At 39.2% G+C, this 18495-nt stretch overlaps 1 protein-coding gene across 1 annotated transcript; it reads right to left on the bottom strand.

Moving 5' to 3' along the window:
• Nucleotides 1-5432: 5432 nt before the first annotated feature.
• Nucleotides 5433-6974, bottom strand: LOC146629322 (proteinase-activated receptor 3-like). The gene is made up of 2 exons (XM_085358501.1): nucleotides 6911-6974; nucleotides 5433-6514 (listed from the first exon to the last, which is right to left on the bottom strand). Exons 1-2 carry the CDS (start codon nucleotides 6972-6974, stop codon nucleotides 5433-5435), a joined length of 1146 nt encoding a protein of 381 aa, XP_085214627.1.
• Between the last annotated feature and the right edge of the window lie 11521 nt (nucleotides 6975-18495).

The raw sequence follows: 18495 nt of genomic DNA, 5'->3' as shown, positions 1-18495 counted from the left end.
AGAACACAAGCCAAAGCTCACTGATAAAATCAAGCTAGCGCTAAACAAAACCAAACAATCAACCAGAAATTCACAGGAACATTTTGCTTCCTGCCGGGACAATATTGTGTGGGAATGAGAACCTCAGGTGCCAGAACACCTTTTGTTCCTCCTTGAATTAAAACTCAATCACAGAAAATGCCGTACTCCAACCTAACCTTACACTATTAATTCATCAATTTCACTCTGTGTCACTGTTCCTCATCAGGGCTGTGTGAAGCACAGCAAAGAATTCAGTCAAGGCCTTGAGCCATAAACAGACATCACGCACAGACATTGTTTTCATAACCAAACCGTTTTAGAGCTTATTCCTAAAATCTACATAAATGCCTTCTAGGTGACATATAACACATTCTAAGTAATCAATGGCTCCTCATAAAAATTATGCATTGGGATGTTTGTGTGCAGCATTTTGCATATCAGCATAAGCAAAGCATTCTTCATTGCATCAGCGTGTGTGTGTGTGTGTGTGTGTGTGTGTGTATGTGGATCACTTCTCAGTGAATCAGCATTCCAATATGTGTGTGTGTGTGTATGTGTGTGTGTGTGTATATGTGTGTGTGTCATTTCTCACTCACTCAACGAGTGCACGTGTTCATGTGTGTATTTCACTTCATTCTGAATCTGTGTGTTTGGAGACGTGTGTGTGTGTGTGTTTGTTTCTCTTCATTCTGAGTCAGTGCATGTAGATGTGTGTGTTTGTGTGGGTGTTTGTGTTCATCACTTTCCTGTTCTGGTGTTCTGGGTAAACCACGGCCTGAAGCATGCCCTGGGGTCCTGCCCCCCTCTTTTTCAGTTTGTTTGCGACCATTGCTGCTGCTGCTGCTCAAAATTCAGTCCGTCCTGGTTCTGACCCCAATTGGGGCAGTCCTTTCTTCAGTGTCGATGTTCACCGCAGGTGAAACCTGCATCTTCTTCTGTGTTTTTGTCCATTCTGAGGTGCCTTCTGTCCTCAGTTACTCCTCTTGTCTCGGTCACGCCCTTTTTCGCCACCCGATCATCCGTGTTGGTCCATCACTGTCCTGCACAGTGTGAATGCAAAGTTATCAAGGTCAGCATTCTTTCGCTCAGCCTTACTTTTCATTCGGGCTTGGCGGGCGTCTCGTCACAGCTCTGTCAGCTGACGCAGTCTGGGAATTTTCCCCCGTGTAGTGAAACGGGCCTTAGGTTTAGTGCTCTCCGTCTCGGCTGCATGAGATCACATTCCTGCAGGTCTGTTGACATTCTCAGGTCGTTGTTGTGGGTCCAGCTGTTGCAGCATTTGGTCAGTGTCACGTATGGGGGAGAGCAGGAGTCCAGTCAGCCTCGGCTTTCAGGGCCGGCAAAGCAGCCTGTAATTAAATATGTATAGAAAAAACAAAAACAAAACAAAACAAAAACAAACGAAAAACAAAAACAAACGAACAGGAAAATGATGTTGTGTTGGCTGTGTTATTCAGAGGGGAGACAATGGGGCCAGGCCCTGTGTCAGCCTTCTCTCCCCCTTTTTTTGTTTTTTGTCTCCCGATATAATCAACTCCTAACCCACCAAGTTGACAGGACAACACCGGTATATGTTAAAATTCTTAAGATCATGTTTAAAAGCCCAAAAAAGGAACTTTCTTTCATTCAGTAATCACTTTTATTAATCAATCAACAGAAAACATGTCACAATTTGAATCTTTTAACCACTAAATTTGTTGCGTCTTGCCTGGTTGGTTAGACCAGTGTTCCTTTTTTTTTTTTTTTTAGTTAAATTGTTGTCCTGCAACCCAGAGGGTTTCTTTGTCAGTAATGTATAGACTTCATCATTTAAGTATGTTAATTTTTCTTTAACCTTACTGGAAAATCTTCACGTGTTCATGAGTGTAAGCTGTTTCTTCATTGCGTGTATGTGCATTTGTATAAAAGCAGGTTAATTTTATCTTTTCTCAAACTAGGCGTTACCTTAAAAGGAGCCTTTCTCTCAGATTTCTCTGCTTGTGTGTGTTTTTGTTTCACCTTTTTGTTGTGATGCTCCGGACGCCTTCCCAACCTCCACAAGTCCGTTGGCCCCAATTTTATGTGTTAAAACTTCTCTTAATTTCTCCTCTAATTCTCTCCTCGCTGCTGTCTTTTTCACAGCTGCTGATTCGTGCTGGGTGTGGTTCCCATTACCTATAATTTTGCTTCGGCCGCTGTGCTTGTGGGGGCAGTTGGTCCAGGTCCGCAGCTTCCTGTATTAACACACTAAGAGATTTATTTTAATTTCATTTTCATCACTTTTAAACCGATAAGCAGGCAACACGCCTACCTTGACAGCGTAAACTGTACGCCAGTCTCCCAACACATTCCTCTCTCTACTCCTCCATAATTCTCCACTACACACCTCTTACTATCTCTCCTTTTTATTTTTATTACACCACAGAGTAATACACCCAATTATGCCCGTCTATCTCCATGTGGCTCCAAATTCCCTCTTTATTTTAATTTCACACTCGTCAGGGGACAGGCACACAACAATTTCAACCACTGAAACGAGGAATTCAACCTTTTTATTTTTCTTTACTAATCTAGACTCAACGTTTGTTCGCAAAATGTGTCTTGTTCTAGTCTGGAATAAATGTGAACCCGTGATTACACGGCCGTTCCAGTGTTATTTCCGTAGCTATGCGGGGGCCCTCACCTCCCCAAGTCACCACCTCGGCACCCGGACGCCGCCGGTCCTGGCCACGCGTCCACGGACAGGAGGGTCGCCACTCCTAGGGCAAATGTTCCACAGGTACACTAGGCATCAACCTTTGATCCTAAAATGTGTATTTGCTCTAATGTCCTCCTAATCAAACACATCAACCGTCACTGTCACTGTGTTCACGCTTCACACTCCACACAAAAAACACACTCAGAGCGCGCCTCACTCACACTCTCACTCAGTGCGCGCTTTACCCACAAGACAGCACCCAGAGCGCGCCTCGCAGCTTCACACACACTCTCTCACCCAGAGCGCGCTTTCACACTCACACACAACACTTTTCCTCAGCGGGAATTTTACACAGAAACCTCTGAGCTCAACTATTAGATCTTCTTAAAGCACACTGCACCATAGACCAAAATACCCCTTTCTCTGCGCTTATGACCGCCACCACGGGGCAAAGTCGCATCATAAAAGTGATGCTTGCATCCCCGAAGTTATACCTGACATCATAAACCAGGTGTTGCTATGTACTTAAATTTTTACTTTGTATTATGACCGCAGCCCTTTATACTCGACTGACGCCACAAACCACCGTCAAAACCTCTATCCAATGTACTAAAACTAGCACCAACCACTACTGCACTTCACGGCCGCACCACCGGAACACGCCGTATCATAAACCAAACCTACGGACGTGTTTCGCTCTCGCGTTGCCAGCGTCCAACTGCACCGTGAAGCCAGCATCTGCTTTTCCTTAAATCAACTTCTATTTCATAGCCGGCAAAAGCCAGGACGTCACTGACACCATAAACAAAATAAACAAACCTCGACTTCAATGTACTGGACTAATGGCCGCGTCTTCAGAATAAATTCTAACGTATTATTGCTACAGAAGCCAGTATTAGACAAAATTAAATGTGGAAGGTAAAGTGGCTGCAACTAGCTCAACGTAGTATCTTATTAGTTTCTCGGTAGAAGCAGTTTACTGCAACTAGCTCAACGTAGTGTCTTATTAGTTTCTCGGTAGAAGCAGTTTATTTAACACACTGGAATTCAGCCTCAACTTATGTTGTTAGTATCTTGCGCCAAAAACCAGACACCGACAAATTTACTGTGAAAATACGTGTAACTCAGTGAACAGATTAATTTGGAAAGCCCAATATGCACATTTGGTATTTATAATACAACAGGCTGTGCTTACCTTTTTATTTTTGGACCGGTCCTCTGTTCACCTCGCCTCACGATCTCACCAAAGGTCAAATCTGCACCTCCTCAGCACACCAAAGATCCGGGTCACACGGCACCAAGTTGTTGAAATTCTCCCAATTCTTTGAATCTTTGGGCTGAAGGAAGGACAATACTCGGTGTATAAATGCTCAATCAACAATCATTTATTTCCATAGAATTCAACAATAAGAGCATTACAACGTCCGGACGGGAGAGATGCTACCAGAGGGTCAGGCACATGTCTCAAAATGGTGACGGGTTGCTCAGCTTTTTATAGTCTCTAGTGGCCCCCAGCTAGTCGTAAAAGCCAAAACATCACATTTTTCTCTGTTACAGCGCCTAAGTTATGACCTCGGCAGTTGTTTCTCTGCTTTCTGTAAGGTGGGGGTGTGGAATGTGGTCTATCTATCTCCCCTGTCTTTAGACACAGAGTCTCCTGCTTACAACCTTCTCTTCATGATTCAACAATTAAGCATGTCAAGAAAACAGTGTAACACATTCCCAGCAGATCAAGGATACAGAGTGATGCACATTTATCTAATGAACTAATATGTGAATATGTTCTGTTAACTCAAAAGTATAATGAGAACTACACTACATACAGCTCACACACTCTATATTAAAGGGTATAATGTGATCTACAGCAGTATTCTAATTCAACTACTTTGATTACATATATAAGGTAACATATAATAACAGAATAATCTAATATAAGCAAGAGGAAATTTAAGTGTGCTGATTTTTGCCTGCAAAATAAGTGTGTTATCTTAACATCTAATCACACAGCAGTGTTTATTGTGTGTACAACTGAGACTACAGTTCACATGTTTTCACACAGTGGCATTCCATCCTAATAATGTTCATCCAGGATCAACATTGCAGCTAACCCTTCATGTCATTGTGATTTCATAGCTTTAGAATGTGGAGGGAAAAGAAGAAAATGCCACAAAAACTATTTTCTGGAATAAACGTTTCAGATATTTTCTTTATTATTTATGCAACAAAACAAGTATATTATCAAGTTAGGTTTACTCTTAGCAAGATTTAGGTCACTCATGTTGATTGATTTGTGATAGTTTTTAATAGCAATAGATAACTTCTTGGCTAATCACATCATGCATCATGGATGTGCTGCTGAGAAATCTGTAGCAACGGCATAATGCTTTCATGTCAATATAGGCAAAATTGTTGAGGAATGTTTTCAGCACCTTGCAGAACATATTACATGAAGAATTAAAGGCGTTCTGGAGGCAAAATGGTGTCAATTTCAGTACTAGTAAGCTGTTCTTAATAAATTGGCCTGTTAGTGCTTTCTTTTTTAATATCCAATTGTATATATGTCTCACACACATAAACTAAACAAAGATAAAATCAGGTTCAGGTAAACTGCAAGTTTTAAATGAATAGAATAGGTATTTTTGATTTCTCTTTGGATAGCAACCAAGGAGAATCATTTTCCTCATGATTGGCTACAAAAATAAAAAGTCATAATTACTTATTGCTAACCCTTAGTCTACGTGTTACGTGTTAACAAGACACTGCTCAGTGTCTTTCTCTTGAAAGTTTTAAAATGAAACCTAGACTGTGCAGCCTTGGACATGAAAAGGAAAAGGAAGGGATCCAGACAGGCATGGACACAGCACAAACACACTGCCACATTAAAGTACACATACAAAGTTTCTGTTCCATCCACAAACAGTTGGACATAATGGACAAAGTGTAGGACTCCAGGGGGGACAAAGCACACCAGGAAGATACTAAACACCAGTGTGCTTGCTTTGATGTACGTCACCCAGTCAAAATGTGACCTTGTGAGCTTGTTGATGATTCGGGCAAAACACACAGCTATAACAACCAGAGGCACCACAAGAAAAAAGACAATAAGAATCAGGTGATAGTAGAGCAGAAACACGTGAGAGCTGTGATCCAGGGGCAACACATCATGGCAGGTTGTGCGGTTGAGCTGAGGGAGCCAGTAGCTCTGCTGGATGATGAGCTCTGGGATGATGGCGACACCAAACACCCCCCACAGAGCCAGGCTCACCCAGGCAGCGCACATTCTCTTGGGCATACTTTTGTACAGGAACGGGTACACCACAGCAAGGTGGCGTTCGATGCTGATGCAAGCCAGCGCCGTAGCCGAGCAGTAGAGATTGCCGTAGAAACATGCCGTAACAACTCGACAAGCAGTCTCTCCGAGAACCCAGTGGTTTCCATGGAAATGGTAGTGAGCCTTAAAGAAGAGGGAGAGGAGGAGGAAGAGGTCGGAGACAGCCAGGCTGCAGTAGAGGATGGCAGAAGACACCTTTCGGATTTTAGTCACTAGCAAACACAAGATACTGACGTTGGCTGGAATCCCAACTGTAACCACCAACGTGTAAATAATGGGAATGACTCGGGTGCTCAGAGAACCACCGAGGTACCGCACTGTGCTATTGTTGAGCAAGTTCAGAGCTGGAGGGGAATAAGTTAGAAAGGAAGCCTGAGTCCCATTTACGAAGGGCTGGATGTTAATGACTGGGGCCCCTTTAAATGTTCTGAGCATGGGAAAAACAACCTCAGAGCTGTTTTTCTGCTCCCTCCGTGTCTTTTGTCCTGCAAAAAACAAAAACAAGAACCAAAAAAACAATACAAAAATGAAAGTTACATTCAAAATATAAATGATTTTCAAATATATTTGTACCAACATATGTACTGATATATTTTGTTAATAGAAAACCGTTTTCAGTGCCACGCTTGTTTTTTCTGCGCTTGAAAAATCAAAGATGAATATGCATGACAGAAAATACGGGAAGTTTTCAAACTGACGGAGCTGCACAAGGCAATGTTTGGCTAACTATTCAAAACCATTCTATAATAAACCATTCAATGGCAAAATCATGTGTTTTTATCTGAATAATGAAACTGTGGCAGTTTAATTATCAGATTAACTGTCAATTTCCATGAAAAAACACTTAAATCTGCTCTTAAATTTTTATAAAATTCTCTTACCTTTTTTCAGCTGTGTACCGCTTATGCAGAGAGCAAAAACAAGTAAAACAAGTATCTTCCCCATATTTTGTTCCTCTCTCCCTCAAATAGAAATGTACAAATCTACATTTCTACACATTCCTTCCAGTCGTGCAATTGTTTCAGCAATGCAATGCCAGTCTTCAGACTCACAACATGCAGAGGTGATATCAACATCCTTTTACTCAAAATATCTCAAACTGCAGAGATGATATCAACATCCTTTTACTCAAAAATATCTCAAACTGAGACCAATATCAGGAAGCCAAAACATTAACTTGTTCCTTCCATATGATAAGAGCTGTGCTTAACATACGTTTCAGTAACAGTCAGAGATATCTGAAAGAAATGTGTGACTTGAAAGTATCCATCCATCCTCTTTCGCTCATCCTTGTCAGAGCTGTCATGGTCCTGTCACATCAACACCGTGGTGAAAAAGGCCCGACAGCGTCTCTACCACCTCAGACGCTTGAGAGACTTCCAACTGCCCTCCAAGGTGCTCAGGAACTTTTACTCGTGCACCATAGAGAGCATCCTGGCGGGAAACATCTTAACCTGGTTCGGGAACAGCACCATGCAGGACAGACGAGCTCTACAGAGGGTTGTGCGGTCAGCTGAGCGCACCATCCGCTCCGAGCTCCCTGACCTGCACTCAATCTACAGCAGGCGGTGCTGGACCAAGGCCAGGAAGATCGTGAAGGACCTCAGCCATCCCAACAACAGACTGTTCTCTCTGTTGAGGTCAGGAAAGCGATTCCGCTCCCTGAAGACCAACACAGAGAGACTGAGGAGGAGCTTCTTCCCGCAGGCGATACGGTCTCTCAATCACACCACCACACAGTACTGACCCACACATATGGTTCTTACACACACACTGGACTTTCTGGACTTTGGTTTTGCACAACACTGGTCACTATATTCTTCATTTCCGGTTAATACTTGTACAGCTGCTGTTATTGTGTATATATTTATTTATATTTAGATTTCTTCATACATTCTTATATAGTTCTATATTGTGTATTGTGTATTTTGTTGTACAGTTATTTTATTTTCAACTTTAATTTATATATTTATCTTTATCTTATTCTTCCCAGTTAAATTTACCCTTCATTCTAATTTGTGTTGTACAGTTATTTCATTTTTAACCTTAATTTATATTTTATTCCTTCCTAGTTAAATTTACCCTTTTTAATTTTTCATATTTATTTCCTATCTTATTCATAGCCTTTTCCTTTTTTGTTCTCTTTAGGTCACGAGCAGTTGTCCAAGCATTTCACTACATATCGTACTGTGTATGACTGTGTACGTGACAAATAAAATTTGAATTTGAATTTGAATTAGAATTTGAGCTACAGGGGGCTGGAGCCCATAATATGTCAGATATGACACATTTATCTGATATGACAAAACAAAAAAGGACAAAAGATTTATTTACAGCAAACTAATAATCATGACATATTATATTTATGCAAAGGAATTTCATGATAAAGTTTATCTATACATGACCTGGTGTTAGCAGTTGTTCATGGTCTTATTCTTAATTTACCTTCAACGATTTTCATGAAAAGTACTTTTTACAAATTGGCCATTGCAGTGAATCAAACCACATAACGTTACAATAAACACATATTACAGTGCTGTGTAGAGGATTCAAGCTCTTTCTTAACATATTTCTTCCAATAGCCAGACTACCTTGTAAATATTTTAAAATTATCTTAATTGATAGTTCTCCAGAGTTTCTTTGGGCGCTGGCTGCTTCTTCACTCATTCCAACTTATAAAAGGAAATGGAGTCCTCTGTACTTGACACTAGGGACAGAATATTGCTTAGGTGCTTGAAATTTTATATAATGGATTATCTCATCCTCTACACAGCTGACAGCTATAACAATAACAGCTGGTTATAAGCTTACATCATGCTGGGAACGTGTTAGTGTTCCCGCATATGAGGTAAAGAAGGGGGAAGGAGTGAAGGAGATGGAAGTCTGGGCTGTTAAGCTTAGGCTGCTCTTCCCACAATTTGGCCCATGGATAAGAAGAAGAAAATGGATGGATGAATGGCCAGGATGTTGAAACTCCCAGAATGGTCGTACTGTAATTTATTTAGTTTTCTTTAACTAGTGTTATAAGAAAACCTTGCATTTTTTAAGGATGTAGTGATGCTGGTTAATTAAGTATAAACATACATGTGTATGTTATATGTAGGGCTATGCTGTATATTTGGCAGACAGAGTTGTCAGAATGGGAAAAGGCAGTAACTGACTGTAATCCATGTAGGAATGTTTTCACATTGTGTACTGTAGCATTCTTGTATGAGGATGGCTTACATCCCTTTAAGGGTTGAAGCTGAAGTACCAAGCCCATTTTTAAAATGTAAGGATTAGAAAGTACAGATATTTGTGTTAACATGTAGGGGGTAAACATAAAAAAAAATTTGAGAAAAAGAAGTACTCAAGTAAAGTACAGATACCCCCAAATTCTAAGTATAACACATTTGTACATTATTACTTCTCAACTCTGACCCTATGGACGCTGAAAGTTAATTAATCGTAGAATTAGCGGCAATCAAGCCAGCTTGCTAAATTGAGAGCTTATCTTTTATACTTGGCTCTCTCTTCACCACGGTGGACCAGCACAGCATCTGCATCACTGCATCTGCATCAGTGCAGCCATGCCCCCAATCCATCTCTCAGTCTCTTGCTCCGTCTGCCCTCATCAGTGACCTTTCATTATTTTTTTCTACCAGTAGGTGTATTAGTTTTTAAAGATTTTCTAGAGAATGGACTGCAGACTCTGTGTCTGGTGTAATAAAACAAACAGCACAAAGAAAAAAAAAAAAAAACAGACAGAGATGCACTTGGCAACATCTGGAAGAAGTAACTATTGTTCTTCCCGATGTTGCCATCCTGTGGTGGATGTTTGAAACGTTAGGTAAATGTACCTTACAACCATAAATTAAGAACATTCAAAAGACAGTAACGAAGAACATGTTTAATGGCACCCTAACATCCCAAGAGAAAACTTTAGTCAAACTCCATTATTAAATTAAGTTTGTGTTTTAACCACCCACCTACATCATTAAGCTGTAATTTCACATTCCTATCTGTAGTGCAAAAGAGTTCTTGGGTATGTTGTATGCTGTCTAAATCTGGTTTTTGGGCTGGCTAAAATAATATCCATATTTAGATGGGTTCTAGTCAGCTGTACGCAAACAAAATTATTCTGTGTCTGCGCTGCTGTATCATAAAATACCTTGTCTGCTGTGTCCAGTGGGGTCAGATGGAATATATTATATATATTTTATACCTCAGAAATTAGTACCCCCAACCCAACACATGCACGCTCTTACTTCAGCACCCTCAACTTCAAGTACTTTCCCATGGCTCTGACGTCCAGGGATTTTTAGCAATATAACACCTTTCACCTATTTCTGCAAAGGTTAAAATTTCCAGTAATACAGAATATATAAAAGTCTATCTGCACTCTTCTACATAACAGTAGAAGAGAAGCTACTACTAGTACTAGTAGTAGTAGTATCCCTTGTTTACAAGGGGTTACCACAGTGGGTAGTTTTGCATATTTTATTTATCCAATTTTTCACACCAGATGTTAAAAAGGTGCAAACTACTACACTATCATACAGCAGGTGTCATTTAAATCTTGTAAGCCCAATACTCCGCTGCCATGGAATTCTGTGTACTGTCACTAGAGGGCAAGGTGAGGGAAAATGTGCTGTTCACAGTCATGTGCCAAAACTGTATTGTGTATTTTTTGGGGGAAAGTGCTTGCTAACTTCCTCTTTAGTTACTTGGTTAGTAAAAGTGTGGTATGATACAGCCAAAGAATAAAAAAAAACAGGAACACTTTCAAACACTGAATATACTAAAATAAATCAGTACTCCAGGCTATTTCCTTTGACATCAGCACTTTTGTCTGATCAAGGTCAACCTAGGAAATTAATTATTGTCAATAGAGTCTTGAAACAAGAAAGATGACATTTATGTGACTCTCTAAAAAGTTATGCGATTGTGTTTTTGTCATCTTGATCCTATCTGTGATAGAAGAAAGGATATTTATTCAAGGTACATGTGGATGTATGCTTGCTAACAGGAACATGCTGAACTTTTTGTTATCTCAATCTTTTTTAAGCGTTAATGAAAAGTGAGTGGGGGTGGGGGCACTTTTCTCTTCTTTTCTTTTAAATCACTGGACCAATGCTCTTTCTAGAAACAGAAAATATTTTGTCCAGTTGCACAGAAGAAATATCCCTATTTTTTCAGTTGAGTGACGTCTGACATTTTGCTGTTGTGTTCTCTGTCAGATCTCATACTCTTAGTTACAAAGAGTTTCTAGTCAGATTCCTCTGGGAGGAAGTTGTGGTTCACACTAAACTGTCAAATAATATAAATATCTGCCGTCTGCATGGTTTTCAGCTCTTTTCTTATGTTTGCTGTGTGTATCTTCCTGTTTTCTGGTCGCAGATGTTGTATTTTATTTAGTAGTTTAGTTTAGTTTAGTTTAGCAGACTGCAAGTCTAAAAAAATAAGTTCCTCATTCTGTAATCTTTTCAAGCTGAAATATTCTATATCTAAGTACTGTTTTTGGATTTCACAGCTGTAGATCTTTAGTGCAAAAGAGTTCTTGGGTATGTTGTATGCTGTCTAAATCTGGTTTTTGGGCTGGCTAAAATAATATCCATATTTAGATGGGTTCTAGTCAGCTGTACGCAAACAAAATTATTCTGTGTCTGCGCTGCTGTATCATAAAATACCTTGTCTGCTGTGTCCAGTGGGGTCAGATGGAATATATTATATATATTTTATACCTCAGAAATTAGTACCCCCAACCCAACACATGCACGCTCTTACTTCAGCACCCACAACTTCAAGTACTTTCCCATGGCTCTGACGTCCAGGGATTTTTAGCAATATAACACCTTTCACCTATTTCTGCAAAGGTTAAAATTTCCAGTAATACAGAATATATAAAAGTCTATCTGCACTCTTCTACATAACAGTAGAAGAGAAGCTACTACTAGTACTAGTAGTAGTAGTATCCCTTGTTTACAAGGGGTTACCACAGTGGGTAGTTTTGCATATTTTATTTATCCAATTTTTCACACTAGATGTTAAAAAGGTGCAAACTACTACACTATCATACAGCAGGTGTCATTTAAATCTTGTAAGCCCAATACTCCGCTGCCATGGAATTCTGTGTACTGTCACTAGAGGGCAAGGTGAGGGAAAATGTGCTGTTCACAGTCATGTGCCAAAACTGTACTGTCAAATAATATAAATGTCTGCATGGTTTTCAGCTCTTTTCTTATGTTTGCTGTGTGTATCTTCCTGTTTTCTGGTCGCAGATGTTGTATTTTATTTAGTAGTGTAGTTTAGTTTAGCAGACTGCAAGTCTAAAAAAAATAAGTTCCTCATTCTGTAATCTTTTCAAGCTGGAATATTCTATATCTATATCTATACTGTTTTTGGATTTCACAGCTGTAGATCAACAGATGCTAAAATCTGATATATGTGTCTCTCTCTGCAGTTGACATAAGTTTTCAGACACACATTCTCCTTATAAAAATAAGGAGAGTGGATGAGTAGTCAGATTGTGTTCAGCAGAAAGTGTGTGGATCCCTGTGAACCAGCTCAGACACAGATGAGTTCTCATATAATACCCCCTAAAGATCTTTAGCATCTTTTAGCTACAACTCCCTTATTTACAAGGGGTCACCATATAGTTGATTTGACAGAGTATTGCAACAGATAGTCTTCCTGACACAGCTGTCAATGCATTAATGGCTCCTCTCACACTCAAACCAGAGATAATTTGTTTAGATATGTGAACTACTTACCCATGTAGCCACTTGCTCTCACGGAGAGGAATAAAAGAAACCCTTAAATCCTATCAAACAAGTAAGCCTGCCTTGGAAATTGAATATGGATGGACATTTTTCACTTCAATTCAATTCAGTTGAATTTTATTTATATAGCACCAAATCACAACAACAGTTGCCTCAACCTGCTTTATATTGTAAGGTAAAGACCCTACAATAATACAAAGAAAACAGAAAACCTGTTAGAAAAATTATCTTATGAAGTGAGACACACAGTAGTGTGTCCCAACGCGTTTATTTACTTGCAAGGAAGCAATAGCATACACAGTGAATGTCTATGTGAGTAAGAGGAGAGGATACCACATTACAAAGAAATATTGAGTGGCTGTTAGATCTGGCTTTCCTAGTGGACGTGACTGAAAGAATTAACCAGCTGATCTAGCAGTTGCATGGCATAGAGTAAACAGTGTGTGAAATGATCAGTGCTGTGAAGGTGTTCACAGCTAAATTCTCATTTTATATCCAGCAGATACTAAATAAAAGACTTAAGCACTTCATCTCAGTTGCAAAGATACTGGAGTCCCATTTAGGAGCAGAAAAGGTATTTAATGGACACAGATTCTGTGATCTGGTGTCCAAACTGGGACAGGAGTTTTCAGACAGATTCTATGGCTTTGAGAAACTGGAGCCTGCTGAGACTTTTATTGCTAACCTCTTCCTAGATGTTGACACTAGTGAGTTGTCAGGGCAGATGACTGAGCTTTTCAGTGTTGGTCCTTTGGAGATGGACATCATAAATCTCCAAAATGATGTCCACCAGAGGCGGAGCCAGACATTTGAAACACCCGGGGCTTAGCCCTGAAGGGTAGTATGCATGTGGATTTTTTTTTCTTTTTTCTTTTTTTGGGGGAGGGGGGGGGGGGGGGGGGTGTAGAAATGACTGAAAGATTAATTGGCTCTGTTTTGAGTTTTGTTCAAAAAAGAATGACTTCATATAGGGAAAAAAAGATATCACATATACAGGACACCTTAAACTAGTTTTTTAATTAAGCAGCAAGGCAGAACAAGGTCAGGGCTGCATCAAGACACGAGGACTAAACCCCAATTCAACCAGACCCAGAACTGATCCGGAATTAAAACAGGACTACAACAGTTCAAAATCAGGACTACTTAGTGTGGTGTTTCGACAGAAGAATGGAGACGGCTTGGTTTGTAATGGAACGTATATATTCAGCAGTAGTTCGCCATTTTACATCTCACCATACACTTCACTTCTTCTCTCCTTCCATCATCCTTAGTCACAGAGCCCCCTACTGGTAACTGAGTATATGTTCATATTCAGTCCCCCTTGTAAGCAACCCTTCACCATCTTAGCAGTGTATGTAAACACAACACTTAGGATTTAACCAAGACAGAACCAGAATCAGAACTAGATGATAGTAGCACTAAAAATCATCATAGACCTGCACTACACTTATTTTTTAATTCTACCAAAGTACACTATGTAGATTCACAAAAGTTTATATAATTATTTAGCCTTGTTGTGCAAACAAGCCTGCAAAACTTAATAAATATAGAATTTGAAAAATAACAAACCTAAAAAGAAACACTAGGTACGAGATACATGAGTACCTATGATACAGTGATACTTTTGGTAAACAACCATTTGACTAACATGTGTGTCTCACCTGCTCTTGTTCATCTCTGTTCTGTCCTGTCTCCTCTCTCTCCCTCTCTGTTCCTCTCTCTCCCTCTTTGTGCTGACAATCATCAAATATACAGTTGAAACCAGATATTTACAAACTCTTCAGATAAAAACACAACACTTTTATAATTGTAACATCAAATCAGACTAAATGTTTATTTTTTTAGATTGATAAATATAAAAAACATATTTGTTAACTTTAAGAGTAAAGAGAGAAACTATCTGTATTTCTTAATTTTAAATGGCACCAAATTGTATTCAAACTGAGCCACACTTATGGAGCTCCACAATTCTTTTCCTGGTGTTTTGGTTGACATCTCTTAATTTTCCCATTTCAAAGAAACAGGCTCTGTGTTTTGCCTTATATGCATCCACAGCTGTGCCACCAGTTTACTCACATGGACTCTACTAACCAATCAGAAGCTTCTTCAGCTCAGAATGGAATCATCTGGTTTTCTTATTAATTAACAAACTTAGTGTATATGTACTCTTAAATTTGATGAAAGTGATAAAAAATAGAAGCTCTGTCTTTCTTTATTCTGACATTTAACTAATTCAAAAGATATTTCAATATTTATCTAAAACAAAAGTTTACTCTAAATTGATGTTGTACAGAAAAAATGTTTTATGTTTTCTCCCTAAAGTGTATGTAAATATCTGGTTACAAATGTGAATATCCTGCTGTGTACTGAAATCCCTCTTGTTTTGCATAGAAATATACTGAACAACATACAAAGCATAATATATAAAATAACATTTACCTGAGTTTTTTCTTTGAAAGAAGCCTCTAATGTCCATTCTTATATCTCAGTACATAACTGAAACCGATTTAGTCGGGGAGGGTAAGAACTGAAAATATGAAATAAACACACGTAAGATAAGACTCTATTTAAAAAAAAAAAAGCATTTGTTCGGCTTTTCATTTCGCCATTTGTTGATTCACTTGAAGAGCAAGTAACGTAATATTGGTCAAGTGATCAGTTTGATATCAATCTTTCGTGATTCACCGTCATTTGTACGGTACGAATGATTTGCTTTGGTACCTGGTCAAACTTAAGCTCTCCTTAGTATGGCTGGCTCCGTTACTCCAACAGCGCACTCACAGGCACAAGAGCACCTGGCTGCAGCCCCGCCCCCTCGCTCAGTTGCTTAGTGCCTGAGCTCGGATCATACCAATATCAGGGGGGATTCACGCACAGTCGTAAATTCCCACTGTGTGCATTATGTGCTTCGAATATTGTGTGTACTTTTTGTTTTATACAGTTGTCAGCCAGGCATCTAACTATGAAAAAATTACACTCCAAAAGACCCCGGGCTTCTGACAAAACAACCCGGGCTTAAGCCCAGTAAGCCACCCCCACGCTCCGCCCCTGATGTCCACCTTAAACTTCAGCAGCATTCTCAGCATTTCTGGAGTTTGGTGGAGCCAGACAACTATAAAAATCTTACATGGATACACTCTTACATAAAGCTCTCTGGTTGAATCTATGCAATGCCAATCTTCTCACTGACAGAAACTGTGCAACTCATGAACATTATAAAAAGATGGTGGATTTATGAGCTCAGAAATTTGCACTGTTTGCTGTTGATTTGTTTGGAGAAAACATGAATTTAGAGAAGTTCAAGTCCTTCAAATATGCTGAATCACATGCTGTTGAATCTTATTTGATTATCTGAGTTTTACACATTTTGTTGTTCATGTTCATGTTCATTTGCACCATTCATTATTCATTATTGGGTACTGTGCATCAGGGGCGGAGCGTGGGGGTGGCTTACTGGGCTTAAGCCCGGGTTGTTTTGTCAGAAGCCCGGGGTCTTTTGGAGTGTAATTTTTTCATAGTTAGATGCCTGGCTGACAACTGTATAAAACAAAAAGTACACACAATATTCGAAGCACATAATGCACACAGTGGGAATTTACGACTGTGCGTGAATCCCCCCTGATATTGGTATGATCCGAGCTCAGGCACTAAGCAACTGAGCGAGGGGGCGGGGCTGCAGCCAGGTGCTCTTGTGCCTGTGAGTGCGCTGTTGGAGTAACGGAGCCAGCCATACTAAGGAGAGCTTAAGTTTGACCAGGTACCAAAGCAAATCATTCGTACCGTACAAATGACGGTGAATCACGAAAGATTGATATCAAACTGATCACTTGACCAATATTACGTTACTTGCTCTTCAAGTGAATCAACAAATGGCGAAATGAAAAGCCGAACAAATGCTTTTTTTTTTTTAAATAGAGTCTTATCTTACGTGTGTTTATTTCATATTTTCAGTTCTTACCCTCCCCGACTAAATCGGTTTCAGTTATGTACTGAGATATAAGAATGGACATTAGAGGCTTCTTTCAAAGAAAAAACTCAGGTAAATGTTATTTTATATATTATGCTTTGTATGTTGTTCAGTATATTTCTATGCAAAACAAGAGGGATTTCAGTACACAGCAGGATATTCACATTTGTAACCAGATATTTACATACACTTTAGGGAGAAAACATAAAACATTTTTTCTGTACAACATCAATTTAGAGTAAACTTTTGTTTTAGATAAATATTGAAATATCTTTTGAATTAGTTAAATGTCAGAATAAAGAAAGACAGAGCTTCTATTTTTTATCACTTTCATCAAATTTAAGAGTACATATACACTAAGTTTGTTAATTAATAAGAAAACCAGATGATTCCATTCTGAGCTGAAGAAGCTTCTGATTGGTTAGTAGAGTCCATGTGAGTAAACTGGTGGCACAGCTGTGGATGCATATAAGGCAAAACACAGAGCCTGTTTCTTTGAAATGGGAAAATTAAGAGATGTCAACCAAAACACCAGGAAAAGAATTGTGGAGCTCCATAAGTGTGGCTCAGTTTGAATACAATTTGGTGCCATTTAAAATTAAGAAATACAGATAGTTTCTCTCTTTACTCTTAAAGTTAACAAATATGTTTTTTATATTTATCAATCTAAAAAAATAAACATTTAGTCTGATTTGATGTTACAATTATAAAAGTGTTGTGTTTTTATCTGAAGAGTTTGTAAATATCTGGTTTCAACTGTATATTTGATGATTGTCAGCACAAAGAGGGAGAGAGAGGAACAGAGAGGGAGAGAGAGGAGACAGGACAGAACAGAGATGAACAAGAGCAGGTGAGACACACATGTTAGTCAAATGGTTGTTTACCAAAAGTATCACTGTATCATAGGTACTCATGTATCTCGTACCTAGTGTTTCTTTTTAGGTTTGTTATTTTTCAAATTCTATATTTATTAAGTTTTGCAGGCTTGTTTGCACAACAAGGCTAAATAATTATATAAACTTTTGTGAATCTACATAGTGTACTTTGGTAGAATTAAAAAATAAGTGTAGTGCAGGTCTATGATGATTTTTAGTGCTACTATCATCTAGTTCTGATTCTGGTTCTGTCTTGGTTAAATCCTAAGTGTTGTGTTTACATACACTGCTAAGATGGTGAAGGGTTGCTTACAAGGGGGACTGAATATGAACATATACTCAGTTACCAGTAGGGGGCTCTGTGACTAAGGATGATGGAAGGAGAGAAGAAGTGAAGTGTATGGTGAGATGTAAAATGGCGAACTACTGCTGAATATATACGTTCCATTACAAACCAAGCCGTCTCCGTTCTTCTGTCGAAACACCACACTAAGTAGTCCTGATTTTGAACTGTTGTAGTCCTGTTTTAATTCCGGATCAGTTCTGGGTCTGGTTGAATTGGGGTTTAGTCCTCGTGTCTTGATGCAGCCCTGACCTTGTTCTGCCTTGCTGCTTAATTAAAAAACTAGTTTAAGGTGTCCTGTATATGTGATATCTTTTTTTCCCTATATGAAGTCATTCTTTTTTGAACAAAACTCAAAACAGAGCCAATTAATCTTTCAGTCATTTCTACACCCCCCCCCCCCCTCCCCCAAAAAAAGAAAAAAGAAAAAAAAATCCACATGCATACTACCCTTCAGGGCTAAGCCCCGGGTGTTTCAAATGTCTGGCTCCGCCTCTGCTGTGCATAGAATTTAAGTTGA

The sequence above is a fragment of the Diplotaxodon limnothrissa genome, linkage group LG7, assembly GCF_057381915.1.
Source record: "Diplotaxodon limnothrissa isolate DT_005_m linkage group LG7, D_limnothrissa_male_GT1.1, whole genome shotgun sequence".
NCBI classification, from domain to species: Eukaryota; Metazoa; Chordata; class Actinopteri; order Cichliformes; family Cichlidae; genus Diplotaxodon; species Diplotaxodon limnothrissa.
The sequence above is the reverse complement of the archived record's forward strand: the minus strand, read 5'-3'. Positions and strand labels throughout refer to the sequence as shown.